This window comes from Lagopus muta, chromosome 17 (genome assembly GCF_023343835.1).
Source record: "Lagopus muta isolate bLagMut1 chromosome 17, bLagMut1 primary, whole genome shotgun sequence".
Classification (NCBI taxonomy): domain Eukaryota; kingdom Metazoa; phylum Chordata; class Aves; order Galliformes; family Phasianidae; genus Lagopus; species Lagopus muta.
The window spans coordinates 1,297,569-1,313,857 of record NC_064449.1 but is presented as its reverse complement, the minus strand read 5'-3'; the positions used below and the strand labels follow the sequence as shown (position 1 = coordinate 1,313,857).

The 16,289-nt window shown below is 49.2% G+C and overlaps 1 protein-coding gene across 4 annotated transcripts in view; it reads right to left on the bottom strand.

Moving 5' to 3' along the window:
• FBXW8 (F-box and WD repeat domain containing 8) overlaps window positions 1–13,741 on the bottom strand; it is a 46,584-nt gene extending 32,843 nt beyond the window's left edge. The window contains exons 1-5 of one of the 4 annotated variants that reach the window (XR_007380296.1): window positions 13,426–13,741; window positions 12,226–12,759; window positions 10,434–10,538; window positions 3,914–4,078; window positions 3,223–3,311 (exon numbers count right to left, since the gene is read on the bottom strand). Coding sequence is in view for 2 of the 4 variants with exons in the window: in XM_048963890.1 (XP_048819847.1) it covers window positions 3,223–3,311; window positions 3,914–4,078; window positions 10,434–10,538; window positions 12,226–12,759; window positions 13,426–13,509 (977 nt within the window). In the remaining 2 variants the exon portion in view is untranslated. The remainder of the gene's footprint in view (window positions 1–3,222; window positions 3,312–3,913; window positions 4,079–10,433; window positions 10,539–12,225; window positions 12,760–13,425) is intronic. The other 3 variants (XR_007380295.1, XM_048963890.1, XM_048963889.1) reach the window with 3 other exon arrangements.
• Window positions 13,742–16,289: the final 2,548 nt, after the last annotated feature.

Here is a 16,289-nt window from a genome sequence, read left to right as displayed (position 1 = left end):
AGCAGCTGCTATGCAGTGCCACAGCTCCCAGTGACAAAGCAGCCCGTAATGCCTGGCTGGCCTGGCCGTGCTCAGACACAGTGCTGCAGCTGCTCCCCGAAGTCAGGCACCACAAAACCTGCTCACAACCGAGTGGCCCTATTTTTCTCCAGGGCAGCAACCTGTCTAGAGAAAAAAAAAAAAAGGGTACATGATGCCACAAGCCACTGCTGACAAATCCACATAAAATGCAACATGCTGAATTAGCTGTAAGATCACCACCAATTTCTCCAGTGCTGCAAGGTCACACATCCCTTCAGCTTTATGCACATGGCAAATCTTGCTGTAATCTATGATTATTCACATGTAAAGCTAAGCACATAAGTGCGTGCAAAACTAGAGATATAATCATTAAATGTAACAGATAATTGATATTTATACCGAGAAGAAAATTGACTTTTGTTAACCTCAGCTATTAAATTACTTCTTCAATACTATAAGAACGCAACAGCGAGCTATTGATCACTAGATTCATTACACTTTTATGACAAATTTGAAAGCACAGTGCCATTAAGTACAATACTACAGCTGGAAGAGAAAGGGGTGGGTGATGTTTGGGTTTAAAAGACAAAACAAAAACCCTTCAGTCTGCTAAATTCTTACCAAATGTATGTAAAGAACAAAGTATTCCCCTGCACAACCAACTCACATCCTCACAGGTTTTAACCATGCCTGTTTTGTTTGTTCTTTACTACTGCAAATTTTTACCAAAGCAATGCAACTAACAGAAAGCAAATCGGAGAAGGGCGTGCTGGAGACCTGCCAAAAAAATATTTCATCATCCATTGACAGATGAACTGCAAACCTCAGTCCTGAAAAGTGCATTCTCTCAGGTTGTGAAAATCACAAGATGAGAGAAGTGCTGGGTAACAATGACCTGTATGTGAGTCTGAAGACATTTCAGGCATCAGATACTTCCAGCTTTCATAACAGCAGTCATATTTTCTTACAGTTCCACATCACTAAATTAGCTGGATAGTTTTTAAGGTATTTCTGAGGGGACTGCAGCATGCTATTGTCTTGTAGGCTTTGATCATCACAGGCAAAACAACAAATTCACCTTCTGCTGGGCGAGAGTCACAGAACAGCTCTTAGTTCACAGCAATTTACGAGATGCGTTCGGAGATCCAAGCTATCAAAGGAGCATGAGGGGGAGAGGTAAACAGCAATGGAAGTCATGTAATTTTTGTGTTCTAATATTCTAAATATTTATTTCAGCAATCAGGTGAAGTCAAACAGTTGCAATTTAAGTTCCCCATGCTGTTCCATCAACTGTATAGTCACAGCTCCATAAAAGGATGCCTCGTTCTTACAATTTGTTTTCTTAGAGAAGGAAAATTACTGGAAAGTAATCGGAATGAAAGCCCTAAACCAGTTTTCCCTTTGTTGTCTCTCACCTACGTTTGTGAATTTTGTGGGAATGTCAGTTCCCCATCTCCTTTCACTTTGCCAACAAAGGACAACTCACCAGCAGACTCAGGAGTACTGCAAGAACTGGGAACCAACACAAATGTTTTGTCTGAAACCACCTCAGCCTGACTTCTGCAATACACCAGGCTAATGTATGGACAATTGAGTTTAATTCTCAGGATTAATCTCCTTTGTTTATTAATCCTTTAGGAACTAAATTTATTCTGCCTACTTTCTATATACTGCCTGTTTGGATATAAACACAATGGAGAAAATGAAGAAAAAGAAGAGCTGGAGATTTTGGCAGCAGAGTGATGACAACTGGGGTTTCTGGCTCCGAAAAAAAGTAGAGGAGGTTTCATTAGAGACAGCAGAGCAGATACAGTAGAGCAGACCCACAGCCAAGGCCAGGCAGCACAGTGCCCAGGCTGAAGGGCACAAAGGAAGGCAGGATGCTCTCTGCAGAGCTGGGTCCCAGCTGCAGCCTCAGCACTTGGGGACCTGTGAGGGTCTTACCAAAGCCTCTGTAGCCAAGGGAAGCCTCAACATCAGGCAGGAGCCAAGGAGAGACCTGCTATACAGCTGCAGTTTCTCAAGTCTCTTCCCACAGCCACTGTCTGGGTTAACCACTGTGTGGCACTGCCCCTCCAGAGGTCACAGACCACACGTGTCTTTGGCAGACACTTTTTCAATTGCATGGAAATAAAGAGAAGCAAGTCAGTGAGACAACGGAGAAGCAAAAAACAGGAAACAAGACCTTCAAGTGAAGTAGCATGGCAAGTGGGAAAGCATCTAGTAAATAGCAGAAACAACGGTGGTTCTAATAAAGCTTAACATTCTCTTTTCATTCCTGCTGTCTTCTAAGTTGCATATCAGCTCCTAGATGCCCAACAGAATTCAGAAGGGTTCACAAGGTATATGGGAGTTACCTACAGATGATGTATTTCAAGTCACCTTCCCTGTAACTGATGAGTGAATTTTACAGTACTTTACAGGCAGTTTTCCTTTCATTCCACAATGCACAATCATGCCATTAATGTGGAGTGGCGTCATAAAATACAGAACTCTGGTAGGTTGGAGGGAAGTGTCCTCTGCCCTGTGATGTTTTCATTTCTACTTACTAGTGTGACCTCTTCTGCAGGACTAATAATTACTGAATGCAAGCACAATACAGCAAAACTTTATTTCAACTGATGCGAGTCATGGCAATCTCTGCCAAGAGTTTGGGATGGTTTTAAGACAGTGTTTTGAAAGAAGAAGAGAAGTGAATAACTTACACAAAAGTTCCGACAAAGTTTAGCACTGCGAAAAAAAGGAAGTTGAATTTCTCCATGTTTGTTTTTCCTCCATACTGTCTCTTAAAAAATAGTAGAGAACAGTAACAAGCCTAAATGTATCTTGTTCCAAGACACACCTGTCTTTGTCATCAAAACAATTTCATAGAAAAAAAGTTATTACTCTTTTCCCAAGCATTTCCCAATATGCATCTGCCTCATTTTGAGTATTTCTGCAGCAAAGTAATGAATACAATTCATTGGAAAGTAAAGGCTTTACAAGCACTATACTTACCTAAGATAGCATTACAACAAAAACTTGTGCTGCTGAAGTGATTGTAGATGCCTGTAATTATTGCTTACCATAGGGCCAAAGGGAAAAAAAAAAAAAAATCACTCTTCTTGTCTGAAACTGGTACTCCTTCTGAATGTGTACAAGAAGCAGCACGAGATTTCAAACAGTGAAGAGCAAATGAGCACTGCTCAATGTCATACTCACCCAGCAATAACAACTCCATCACAAGAATGCACATCACACAGGATTTTTCCCAGCTCGTATTGCAGCTGACTCACAGCACCACTGCGGTTCTGCACAGGAAGACAAGACTTGCTATTAGTATTGCAATTCATTTGTCTGCCAAGTTTGTTTGCTTCCACATAGGACAGCCTTGAGCTTTCCTGTTGCTGCTGACAAGTTGCTGCGCAGCTGAGACAGAAGACCCATGTATTTCATGCTTCCCTCCTGGAACTTTTTACAGACAGAAAAAGAACAAGAAAGAAGTCATCATTCACTGTTATCGTTTGTAATCATTAAGCAGAGAAACGTAACCATGACATCAAAGAAATGATACGTTTCTTTTTGCCAGGATACGTAATGAACAGAGAAGAAGCCTTCATCTTACAGGTGGACTGTCAATACCAAAGGATGGATGAAGTAAAAACATCTTTCACCAAAGTCACAGGAACAGAGCTGCAAACAAAGACCCATTCCCAAAAGCAACTGACCATCAAGAAAATAAGAAGTCTTACAGCTGGGGCAAAGTCTCATAAATCCCTCAGCAGCTTTCCCCTTTTAACTAGCCAAAAGAAGCTGCAATACAGAAGACCAGCTTTTCACCGCCACTTGTTTGAACCAGGTTCCCATTTTTCTCCAGCATCTGGATCCCATTAGGCCAGTCTCTCCCTTTTACCTTCCAGTTGGTTCGCAGAGCACGCTCTTTGGCACGGCAGTCCTTCAGGGCCAGCTTCCAGCAGGGCCGATCAGAGATGCTCACACCCAACAGGTATCCTTCCTGTTGGCACAGCCGGTACCACAGCACTTCATCTTCTGCGAGCACTTTCCATGTTCTGCTGACCTGGAAACCAAACATACCTATGTATCTCACATTGAATCATGTCAGATTTTGTATAAAATGGGGGAATGGCTGTTCACGAGGGTGGACAGTGATAGGACAACGGGGAATGGTTTTAAATGGCTTTAAACTGAGACAGGAGAGGTTTAGGTTGGATATGAGGAGCAAGTTTTTCCCCCAGAGGGTGGTGAGGCACTGGAACAGGTTGCCCAAGGAGGCTGTGGATGCCCCATTCCTGCAGGCATTCAAGGCCAGGCTGGATGTGGCTCTGGGCGGCCTGGGCTGCTGGTTGGTGACCTGCACACAGCAGGGGGTTGGAACTGATGAGCATTGTGCTCCTTTGCAACCCAGGCCATCCTCTGATTATTCTAAAACAACACATAAGATTTCTGTTGATTTTTTTGAGAAAAACTCGGTCAAAATACTCAGATTCCGCTCTGCTAAAATTGCACAAAACACAGATACCAGCATTTGGTGGCCACATTGCTAACATCTGACACAAGTGCCACAGAAAATTTGGAAAGGAAAGGGAACAAGAAAACAATTAAGGCAGCATTGTAAGCTTTGAGCAAAAATATGAGTTTATTTTCACATTTGTTATTAAGAAAAGCCTGCAGATCACGCCACCACCCTACTGACAATGCCTGATTAGGCCGGGTGACATTAGTGATTTATAACCTATTGTATTACAGTATGCATAAATAGGAATGAATTATTAAGTTTTTCAAGTGGCCTCAAGTTGCTGTCCATTTCAGAGAAAGCCGCTTCATCATAACCAATTGTGGGCTGAGAATTAAAGATTCAAGAGGTGAGAGGCAACTTAAGTAGCATCTGTACTCTGTAACTCTTAATTTAAAAAAAAAAACAAAAAAACCCAACAAATTTAACCAATGAAAACTGCTGCCAGTGAAAGCAGTAATCAATTGGACACTGCTTCCAGAAGACTGAAAAAAAAAAAAAAACAAAAAAGGCTTCTTGAGCTGACATCATTTTTAGCTGTTTACAATTAAGTCCCCAGTGCCAAGATTACACCAAAAATCTAGGTCTTGCATTGATACAGAACCCCACAGCTCCCATCACCCCATGCCTACTTGCCACTGCTTCCACGCCGACACAGCATAGCACAGAAGGAAGAAATTAACTGCATTACTCACCCCCTGTTTAATAAAATTAACCCCCTTTCTATTTTGTTTTCAACACGCATGCTTTGCTCCAGCCCTGCTAGAAACACAGCTGTTAAACACAAGGCACAGCCTCACAAAGTGGCGTAGGTTAGGAGGAACAGTGAAGCTATGAGAACCCTGCAGCTGGTGCAAGGCTGCAAGAAGTCCCTGCATGCTCCACAGTGCCCCAGCAGCAGGTCGTGCTCAGCAATGAGCAGCTCTGACTCAGGACAAGCCCTGAGAACACCGTGAAGCTTCTGGCTGGTTTATTTACACTGTGCTGCCTCCATTGGGCTTGTTGGAGTAAGACACACATCACAGTTGTGCTTTCAAAATCCTACATCCTGTCCATTAGGAAGAATTGCATCATGTTTCATGACTGGTTTCCTTCAGGAAAGAAAGCAAAAAGAAGAGCAACCTGTAGGTATTTTAGGATCTGATACCTGCACACAAGAGCAGCACTCAAACAGGAATACCAAACCCAGCAGCTAGCATTCCACAATTCCACTCAGCCACCAAAACATTCAGGAGACACACAACCCCTCTCCACCACCAAAGAAAGCAACCTGGCTAGGGCAACGCTGCCTTACAAATTACCAAACAGCCCTGGGCACCTCTAGCACTGTGTGTCATCAAGTGCTACAAGAGCAAAAACTCGTGTAACGCTCCTGTCGCTGCAGGGACACACTCAGGAAGCTCAAAGTAAAAAACAAATATATGTACTTTTTCCAAACTGCTAAGAGTTTCATGGGGAATTTGCTCTGAAATTGATTTTAAAGCAGTAAAAACCCACAGTGCTCAAAGGAAAAACCGAGCAGCATTTGGTGTCCCCACAAAGCAGCAGAGCGCCCAGCATAGCCACGAGGCAGCTTCTGTCTGTGCATCAACTCCAACAAGCCCAACTCTGCCCACTTTTGATTGCTTCAATTGGAAAAAAATAAAATTAATAAAAAGGAAAAACACCACCGGAGTTTGCCAAAGCAGACAGTGCTTGTGCAGACCTTTCAGTTTCAAGGCCATAAAAGTATTCCATAAAGACAGTTAAAAAAAAGGAGAAGGGGAAGACAATCACATAAAATCTAGATGCCTATTCAGCTTTCAGGAATAAACATTCAGAGGGAATAGAGATCCTATCCTATTATGATTTTTTTTTTTTCTAAATCAAATTACATCGAATCCTGCTGCTTTACAGGCACGACTTTCCAACGGGTCCCCAACGCAGCCTTTTCTTAACGCACCAAAACTGGCATGGCAATCCCTTGTAAAAGCCCCACTGAGCGAGCCTCAGCTGCAAGAGCCCTCTAATAAAAGTATCTCGAGCATTTTGCTTTACAGCACCACTGTGAGCTGCCACATTAAAACCAGCCACTGGCTCCAAGTCAGCTTTATTGGAGCTGCCTGAATCGGGGTTTCAGGTGAGGCCCCAAAAGCCGCAGCATCACAGCTTTATCTGCATGCACCCACACATTCTGTTTGTTGGAGAGAAGCTGTTGCACACAAAGCTCTTCTGAAATGACAGGCATAATTATTTCCAAATTTACACTCCATGCCAGCTCCTACAGTGATCAATAACAACATCTTATGGGGTTGTTTATAGATTTAGAGGCTGCAATTTAATTTTGTCATTAGTGTTCCTGTTATCGTTTTACTATGATTCTCAAGGCAACTTTGGTTTCCCCTGAGCTCTGCAGAGGAATAATTTTCTGTCTGGAGTTCAGCAAGGAATAATGCTCTGAAGGACTTCAGAGGCTTTTGCTGACATAGGTTTTGCTGTTTGGTTTTGTGTCTGGGGATTTTTTTATTATTACTACTTGTTTTTGCAAAAGCCAGCAAAACAAAGTAACCAAAGAAATCCACCTCTTCCATTGAATCCTGAACTCTTCTAATCCTATCTTAATCAACTGGCTTAAATCCTAATGAAGGTTTATTCATCCCTCCCCATCTGATAACTGCCTTTGCTTCATTAGGTTTGTTTTCTTCTCTGGTCACACAAAGATAGACTCAAGGTTCATTTGCTGAATCCAGGGGCCTCATTTTGAAGTATCTGGACTTTCAATTCAGTACAATGCTTAGCGCCAAGTAGTATTTCAGCCAAAGCCATTCAGATGCACATTTACCAGGTGGAAGCTGCTCATCTTTTCAATTCGCAGCCATAATGTTATTTTAAGTCTCCTCCTAAGCCCCGAGCTCAGGAAATCCTCATCCACCCCTTTCTCTGCTCTCTCTCCCCTAGCTGAGAGGATGGGGGGTGATTATTTGTACACCATCACGATAAAAAGGAATGAACATAAAATACCTAAGATTTTATTTTTCAGATTTCTGAACACTCGACAATTCCAGACACTTTAACAGCAAGCATCTGAAATTCTTGATCTGTGCAAGACAATTCATTCTTAAATTCCTAGAAACAGGCTGTCCTGTCCTAGATACATACACAATTGCTGTGTTAGTAAACATTTCCAAGCGTCTCGCAGATGAGAACACCAGCAGTTCAAAGACAACTTCCCACTGATCTGTTCAGAAATAGAACTCTGCCCTAGTGTTGCTAAAATTCAATGCACGCTGTCTAGAAGTGTTTCCCACCACAAAATGTAATTTATGCAGCCTCTGGTGTTTACTAGAGAGCAGTAACACAACTGAAGAGCACAGAGCTTCACACACCGGACGCATCGCCTTGTCCTAAAGCTGACAGTTTGAGGCCAGACCCTAAGGCCACGAGCCCTACAGAACCAGCCCCAAACAACACAAAGGGTTCTGATGTATTCCATGTGCCATAGTGGCCCAGGTGATTGTTTTCCCTTTTTCCTCCACTGTAGAGCCAGAACAAAGGAGAACCTGTTCTCAAATTCTCATCACAGCAGTCACGAGAGTCACTCATTGCATGGATCCTCCTTCTAACAGCCAGACAAAAAATAAATCAATCAAAATGTTCTCCTAACTGTCCATAGGGCCAGTGCAAAGTTGGGAGAAAAAGCACTGCAACGCTGCTGAGGCACTGAGCCCCAGACACCTTTCTGTGCTCGCTGAAAATAGGGGATATCAGTAGGGCCTGGTCTGCTGGACACCAGTGGGCATCACACGGGTACTGCACACCCAGCACAGCTCAGGAACTGGTGACACCATGAACTGATGCGCTGCACATGGCTTCAGTGTTCCAAGTGTCATACAGATAGCTTGTGTTTTATGGTACTAATTCCAAAAATCAAAAGCTGCGGGAAAGAGGGGGAGGGGGAAATATCAGGGTGAAATTAAACTTCTCCAGAGCAGTCTGATGTGATCAAATCTCAAAGAGACTCTGCAGTCACGCTACTGTACTGTTAGTTGGTTCCCAATTTGGCTTAAAGAACTAAGCAAACAGGTTTTCTCCAAAGGCACTCGCATAGTTCACAATGCCAATTCCACTGGCTGGCCCAATTTCACTGAAGTCCCAAGGCGCCTTAATAAAAAAAGCTTTCTAAGCTAACAACGTAAAGCAGCAGGGCTTTCCATTTAACAGAAGAGGGCTTTCCCCCGCCTCCCTTCACAAGGCAAAATCACCAAGAGAAAAATGAAAATGGCATTCATTTTTATTACTCCTCTTTTTATTTAAACATGTCAAAAGAAGCCAGCTCTGCACTAAAAGCATTGGATACCCATCTTGTTCAGAGAGCCCTGTAAAGCCCTGGGCATGTGCTCAGCTACCTGTCAGCTGCCACAAAGGAGCATCTGACTCAGTCTTCGTAAGCAAATGAGAAACGTGGAAAATCTGCTGAGTGTTAAACACATCTTCTGAGAACAGATTCAAATTTAAAACAAATGTGAGAGAGAGAAACTGAGTGCAGCTCAACGCAGAGAAAAGGAGCAGCCCTGTAGCAGCCAGGCTTTTTGCTACACCACGAGGTAAACTGATCAGGCCTGAGAGAAACAAAAGAGAGAGACTAAACTAAAAGTAATCAACTCCCCAGATGCAATGCTGTTCCATTTTGTGGAACGTGGCCTTAACTGGTTGCATCTCCCTGTATCAAATGACTGAAACTCAGGCTGTTTGAAAGCTTCATTCTTCTAGACAGCACCAAGAATCATTCCATAGAATGTTTTTCTTTTGCACCAGCAGCCCCATGAGAGGAACTACTTCTCTTCTAGCAGCTCCTGTTCCTACAAGTCATTAGCAAGTCAAAGATTTAAGCAATAAAGACCCATAACTGCTTAAAACTGTGACTTGCTCAGACTCTAGGTTCAAAGACTAATTTAATTTCTGTGCACATGTCATTCGGTTAATGATTGCATTAAGCTTGCCATCCACTACAAAGCTTTACCCTGTTGTACACATTAACATTTCTTTATCTAACAAACTGTCCAGGGAGTATTTCCAGTGTCTCAGAAAGAACCAATCTGATTGGATTTTAAGCAGCAGCAAGACGTGTTTTGTACATAAGAGTTCAATGAACACCAGCCTGAAGCACTAAACAGCGATGATGGGAGAAGCTGGCAATTCACATTCACAACACTATTTTACAGGGTAATCAGCACTTGCTGATTTAAGTTTGCTTTGGAGACTCGTTCAGAGAGGAGGTTCATCTTTTACTGCGCAAAGAAAGGAGACAGAGGCTCAAGAAGAGCAGATGAGTATCTAAGTACAGTTGGCTGTGTGTAAGTTAGCACGGCCACTTGGAGAGAGAGGCAGTTAGTGGTGACACAAGAACTACATCAGAGAACACACTGTGAAAGTGCTATTGCAGAGTAATGCCACAGAATGCTATAAACCAGGAGAAGGGGGTAGGAAATGAGTATCACTTAAGAATTTAGCTTTGTATGAAACTACTAAAGAGAAAAAGTTGCTTCTCTACAACGCCTGTCAACTGAGAAGTGTTGGGGGGGAGCAGCTTTATTGCCATTCTTGAGTGCTGAGCTCTCAGTGTTGCAGCAACAGTCACCTGCTTCTGACTACACTTGCTTGAATTAAAAGATCTTTGCAAGCATTTCTTTTAAATTATAAGGTCTTGGTTATGTGCAAGTCACAAATGTTTGGGTTAGCTATGCTTGACTGGAGGCTATTAATATTACTTTTCAATATGCAGTTTGGGAAGAATTTCCAGTAACTACAACCAGCTGAGCCACTAGGACTAACACACACATTCCCTGCATCACAGTGCCTTACTGCTGCTTGAGCACATGTGCTCATTTGACGTGGAAAGCAAACTGCCAGCACTGCTTACCTGAGCACACTTTCCCAGTTCAGCCTTTCCCAGATACTGAAATATCTTCAATGCCAGTTCATATGGCAGATGGACATCAAAGAAAGGAACCTCATTGATCTCATTCTGGAAAAACAAAGAAAATAATTTCTTAGGCTTCTTTATTGCATAACCAAATAGTAGCAAAAGTTATGGGCAGCCTGATCTGGTGGGGGCAACCAGCCCAGGGCAAAGGTTGTAGGGGGCTGTAAGAACCCTCCCAACCCAACCATGCTGTGTTTCTACAATCTCCCCAGCAGTCTCCACGTATGCCAGGCTGGGACTGTACTCTGACTCTTAGCACTTCTCTGGCCCAAAGAACTTCATTTTTCAGCAGGTCTCTTCTACATGAGCACCTTGCTCATTAAAACCTGGTCTATTTGCAGCGCCAATAAAGTGGCAAAACAAACACCAGGTTTCCAGTTACACAGGAAAATTATTGTATAATACACTTAAAGGTTTTAATGCAAAGCATACCACACGCTAGAGACAAGTGTGCAGACAGCACAAAGATGGGCATTGCTCCCACTGGGCTGTTTCAGCAGGACAACAGCAGCCTCTAAGCACCAAACCCTGCCCATGTGCTGAGGCCGCTGGCAGCCTGCAGTGGCCCTCCTGCTGCATCCCTTCTCTCCTCTCCCAACGAGGCCCACAGGCACTGCTCCCCACTGTGAGTTTGCACAAACACTGTTTCCATGTGGCTTTAACTGATTCCATCTCCAAAGGGGACACTAAATAAATAAATGGATTCCAAGTGCATTGCCACAGCCACACACAGACAGAGCCTGAGCTGGGCAGATGTGAACCAGCCTGGCTCTTGAAGCCACACAGCCCAAATGAGAGAAGCCACGAGCAGGGCTTAGCCCTGGGCTTATGGGCTTGGGCACAGCACCACTATGAGTACATCACTTCCAAATTGGAGCTGACCCACGGCCAACTAGAACCCAGTGTGTCCATGTGTACCAAACATACAAGGCTGCCTACAGCCCTGCCAGCACAGGCACAGCGCAGCAAGGACAGCTCACCCAGGGAAAAGGGCAAAAAGGACTACAGCAGATTTATAAACTAACCTACAGGAGAACGTGCAGCTCACACTGTGAGCATGAGGAACACAATTCTTGTGCACTGTGAACATAAGAACTCAATTCTAATGGGATATTAAGAGTGCTAAGTGTTAACATCAGTGCTGGTGAGCAGCAGTGACCTGGCTGAGTGCTGGAGAAGCACAGCCCTGGGGCTGCTGCTCCCCTAGACAGGTTCCTAGGGGCCAATGGAGAGCTGATTCCTTGCAGGGATCAATCTATGCCTTGCAGGCAGAACTTCAATCTGCTCCTTTTTATTTATATATGTTTTTTAAAGTAAAAAGTAAACAGCCACAGTGCAGACAGTGAGAAAAACAGGTCTCCCCATAGTTGCAAATAAAAACTCCATTGCGTTTGAAGGATTTGCCACCACAACTTTTAATGGGCTCAGAACCGTACCTCAGGCTCCTTCCCAATTAACTCTTCTATGCAAAGAACTCACGCTTGTTTTCCTGCTATGCAGCAGCGTCACAACACGGAGCATCCGACACACCTACGCTGGAGGGGCTTCAGTAAGGAGCAGAAAAGAAACCGAAATTCTTAAAGCAAAACGCCACAAAGCCGCTCTGCAGGAAGGAAAATCCAGCCGTAGGGCTACGGGGCACGCGCAGCCCGAGATCGCACACGTTCTGACGGCCCCCCCCCGGGCCCCCAACACAACAGGACAGGCCTCGCCCCGCAGCCCGCCCTACCAGGTCTCGGATGAGCTGTCCCAGCAGGTCGTCGGCCTCATCCCTCGCGGCCTCCTCGCGGGGCCGGGCGGGCGGAGGGCTGCTCGGAGCCGGGCTCTCGCCGTCCAGCAGGCCGCAGGCCAACGCCAGGCAGCCCGACCCGTCTCTCCCCGTCCCGCCGGGCCCCTCCGCCGCCTCCCGCCTCCGCTTCTTGCCGCCTGCCGCCAGCTCCTCCCGCCATCGCCGGCGGAACAGCTCCAGCTCCGCCGAGCCCTCGGCCATGGCGGCGGGGCCGGCCCGGAAACGGCTCCCCGCGCCCGCGAGTTCCGCGCCGCGAAGGTTCCTACTCCGCTGCCACCGCGCGGGAACGAGGCGCTGAGTGCCGCCGCCATTTTGTGCCTGAGGGGAGAGCGCGAGGCACGGGCGGTGCGCGGCGGCGGAGCCCCGGGGCGGCTGAGGCGGTGTCTGTGGCGATGGATGGGCCGTGTGCTGCCCGCCCTTCTCCCACCCGCCCCGCGGTCTGTCCTTCATGCACTGCTGCTGCAGCACGGCCGGCTGGGAGAAGAGGAGAGAACGTAGAGGGAAGGGGGATGTTCACCTCAGTGCTCCCCGCTGCCCACAGACTGTGCCCAGCACTGAGCTGTCGGCACTGCTGCAGCCCCATAGGAGAGCAGCGGTAGCAGGCAGAGAAGCAGCGCAGGGATTCTTGTTCCTGTGGATTACCTCATTTTGGGATGGAACCGCTATCTTTAGACCCCTCCCCTCCATCAATAAATAAACACACACAAGTTTCCCTGTACAAACGCTGCTTGGAGGGGTGGGTGCCATCAGCTCCCCGGGGGTCTTTCGGGCCCCTTTACAATGCCTGAGCATTGCGGGCTCCCTGCTGGCCTCCCTCCCGCACTGTGGCCTGTGGTCAGAATCACTAATGCTGCTGCTGATGAAATCCTCTCCAGCCCTTTGTAATCCCCAGCCGCCCCCTCCATCCTCGCTCTCAGTCACTCCCACTCCATCCTCAGCTCCCTGAAACCCTTCATCCCTGTGCTGTGACAGTTCCCCCCCCACACACAGTGCCCCATCCCACGCTGTCCCCTGTCACTCCAATTCCACACTGACCCCCACCTCACCATCCCCCCTCAGCCCACGCTGCCCCCCCACTCCCTCACCTCCCACCTAAACTGCCCCCCCCCCTCACACCCTGCCCCTCTCACCCACATTTACCTCCATCTCTGCACTCTTGCTAACTCTGTTCCCAGATCTCAGATGTCTCTGTACACAAGCACTGTCCCTTTCCCCCGCCAACATGCACTCTGACCTCTGATCCCACACCACCCCTCTCCCCCACCCCAATTGGATCCTGTCCCACCAAAGCTTCCCTCACACCCCCCAGTCACCTGCCCCACCATCCGGACCCTCAGTTCTCAGTACAACCCCTAGACTGTCTCCTTGCCCAGCCTGCGTTCCCCCTCCCTCAGTTCCCACACTGCTTTCCCACCCCTTTCTCCCTCAAATTCCCGCAGCGTCCCCCTCCCACACCCTCTCTGTCCCTCCTGTCCATCAAGTCCCACCGAAGCTGCCCCCCCCCCCCACCTGCCCCGCCAGTCCCTCACTTCTCACAGCACACCCCAAACTGTCCCTTCACCCCACCCTGTACCCCCGTCCATCAGTTCCCACCCAGCCTCCTATCCCCCCGTCCCATGCCCCGCAGCCCCCCCACTCCGTTATCCCCTATGCACTCTGCCCCATACCCCACTGTCCCCCCAGCCCCTCCATTCTCATATTACACCCCCACTCTGCCCCCCCCCCAATTCCCACCCCGCCTTCAACGTTCTGTCCCCCAATCCCCCCCGCGCCCCCCTCCCGCGCCACCCCACATCCCCCGCATCCCCACCCCGACATCCCCCCCATCTCTCCGTCATCCCCGCTCCGTCCCCCCACTACCCTCCATCCCCACACCTCCTCCACCCCCGCTCCCCTCCGCCGCCGAGCACCGCCCCGCGGGGGATGATGTAACCCCCCCGGCCCCCGCCCGCCGCCTCCCTCCCTCCCTCCCTCCCTCCCGCACACGCCGCGGCACTCGGCGGCGAGCGGCGGCTCAGCCATGTGCCCTTGCGCGCTGCGCGGCGGCCCCCCCGCGCCCTGCCCCTGCAGCCCCGGCCGCGCCGCCCGGCCCTCGGCCGCCGCCCGCCTGGTGGCCGCCCGCCTGCGCCGCGTGGCCGATGAGCTGGAGCAGCGCGCGGCGCGGGGCAAGGCGAGGGGCCGGGGCCCGAGCTGGGCCGGCCGCCGCCTGGCCGCCGCCGTGTGCCTGCTGTGCGCCCTCACGCCCGCGGTCGCGCTGGCCTGGCTGATCCGCAGGAGGAGCCTCTAGGCGAGACGGGCGCCGGCCGGAGCGGGGAGCAGGCGGGACGCGCAACAGGTCGGCACCGCGGCGGGACGGGCGGGCGGGGAGGGGCGGCGGATCGCGCTGTCCGCGGTACCCGGCGCGCTTGACAGCGGGGAGTCGGTGAGGGCAGCGATCTCCCGTCCTCTCTTCCCTAATTTCCCCTTCCCCGATTCCCCCTTTGCCCTTTCCCTAATAACCCCTTTCTCCCTCCCCAAACTTTCTCGCTCCTGTCTCCCCCCCCCCAGCCCCGCATCGCTCCAGCCCAAGGAACGTAGGACCCACTGCTCTCCCCCGCGTCCCGCACCAGCCGGTGCCATAGGACGTCACTCCGGAGGTGCAGCACGGATCTCAGCCTGGCTGTTCCTGGCTCCGTGCATTGGGTCATGCTCTGCCCAAGGCGAGGGTCCCACACCAGGGAAAAAAAAAACATTCAGGTGCAGTTGGTGAAGGTTCACGGAGCCTCCCCAGCACTGCGCAGACCGGCAGCAGGGCAGTGGGGGCAGCTGCTCCCATAACCTTGCTGCTGCCCCAATAACATCTCTGAGCTGGCTGGGACAGCCCTACGCCTCTGCCCCAGCACCACCGGGCACGGGTGGGGAGCAGAGTGCGGGAGGAGGGTGTTTGTTACACAGACAGCGGGGACGTGCACTCGGCACCTCGGAGTGCAGGGCCTTGTGGGGTCATCTCAGGGATTTGTGTGCTCTGCTTTGGGACGGAGACGTAGGAGCGGAGCTGTGAATCCTTTTTCAGGTGCTTTAAATTAAAAATGTGTTCAGGTTGGGTATTAGGAGATATTTCTTCTCCAAAAGAGTGGTGGTGCAGTGGCACCAGGTTGCCCAGGGAGCGCTGGGGTCACCATCTCTGGGGGTGTTCCAGGAAGGTGGAGAAGTGACACTGGGGGACATGGTCAGTGGGCACAGTGGGAGTGGGCTGGGGTTGGACTTGGCAATCTTACAGGTTTCCAACCTTAATGACCCCGTGATTCTATGAGAAGTGAATGCTTCCAGTGCCAAGTAGCTCGGGTAGGATTTAGCCAAGACCCTAAAATAAAGCAGATGAAAAATGCCACTAATGCTGCAGCTGACTTCTGACAGTGCCTGCCTGGGCTGCATGCAGCCACAGGCGGTCCTGCACAGGCAGGAGCGGGGCTGCTGGTGCTTGTGAGGTGTAACAGGGAACGATTAAACACAGATGTTCAGTGTGGGGAAAAGCGTGTTTGTCTCGAGAGTTGAAAAGCAGGGGCTTCAGCAGGGTGTGTGTGCAGCACGGCTGGGCTCACCGCTGCCCGCCGCTCAGTCTGCCTGCGGCTCAGCGGGGTGCCTTGCAAAGATCTCTTTGGCAACAAACCCTGTGTTTTGTTTGAGTGAAGCAGAGCTTCCATCTGTATGGGACCATCAGAGCAGGGGGGTGAGGCTTCAGGATAGTGCCCTCAAAGAGCTGGGCAGTGCTGCGGGGCCGGGCTTGGGTGCTGCCTTCCCTCCCCTCGCTTTGCCTGATGGCAGCAGTTGGAAGTGAAGCCAGCCATGTGGTGTGTGTGTGCCTGTTTGTGCTCAAGAAAAGTTGGAATCCGCGGGGAAGTGCAGTGCTCTCTGTTATCTGGAATCCCAAGTGTGCTGCTCTCCTACAGCTCAGGGAATTCCCTTGCCTGGTGCGGAGCAGGGGTGGGTGGGAAGGAGCCCGAGGCTGCTGGATTTCAGGTTTC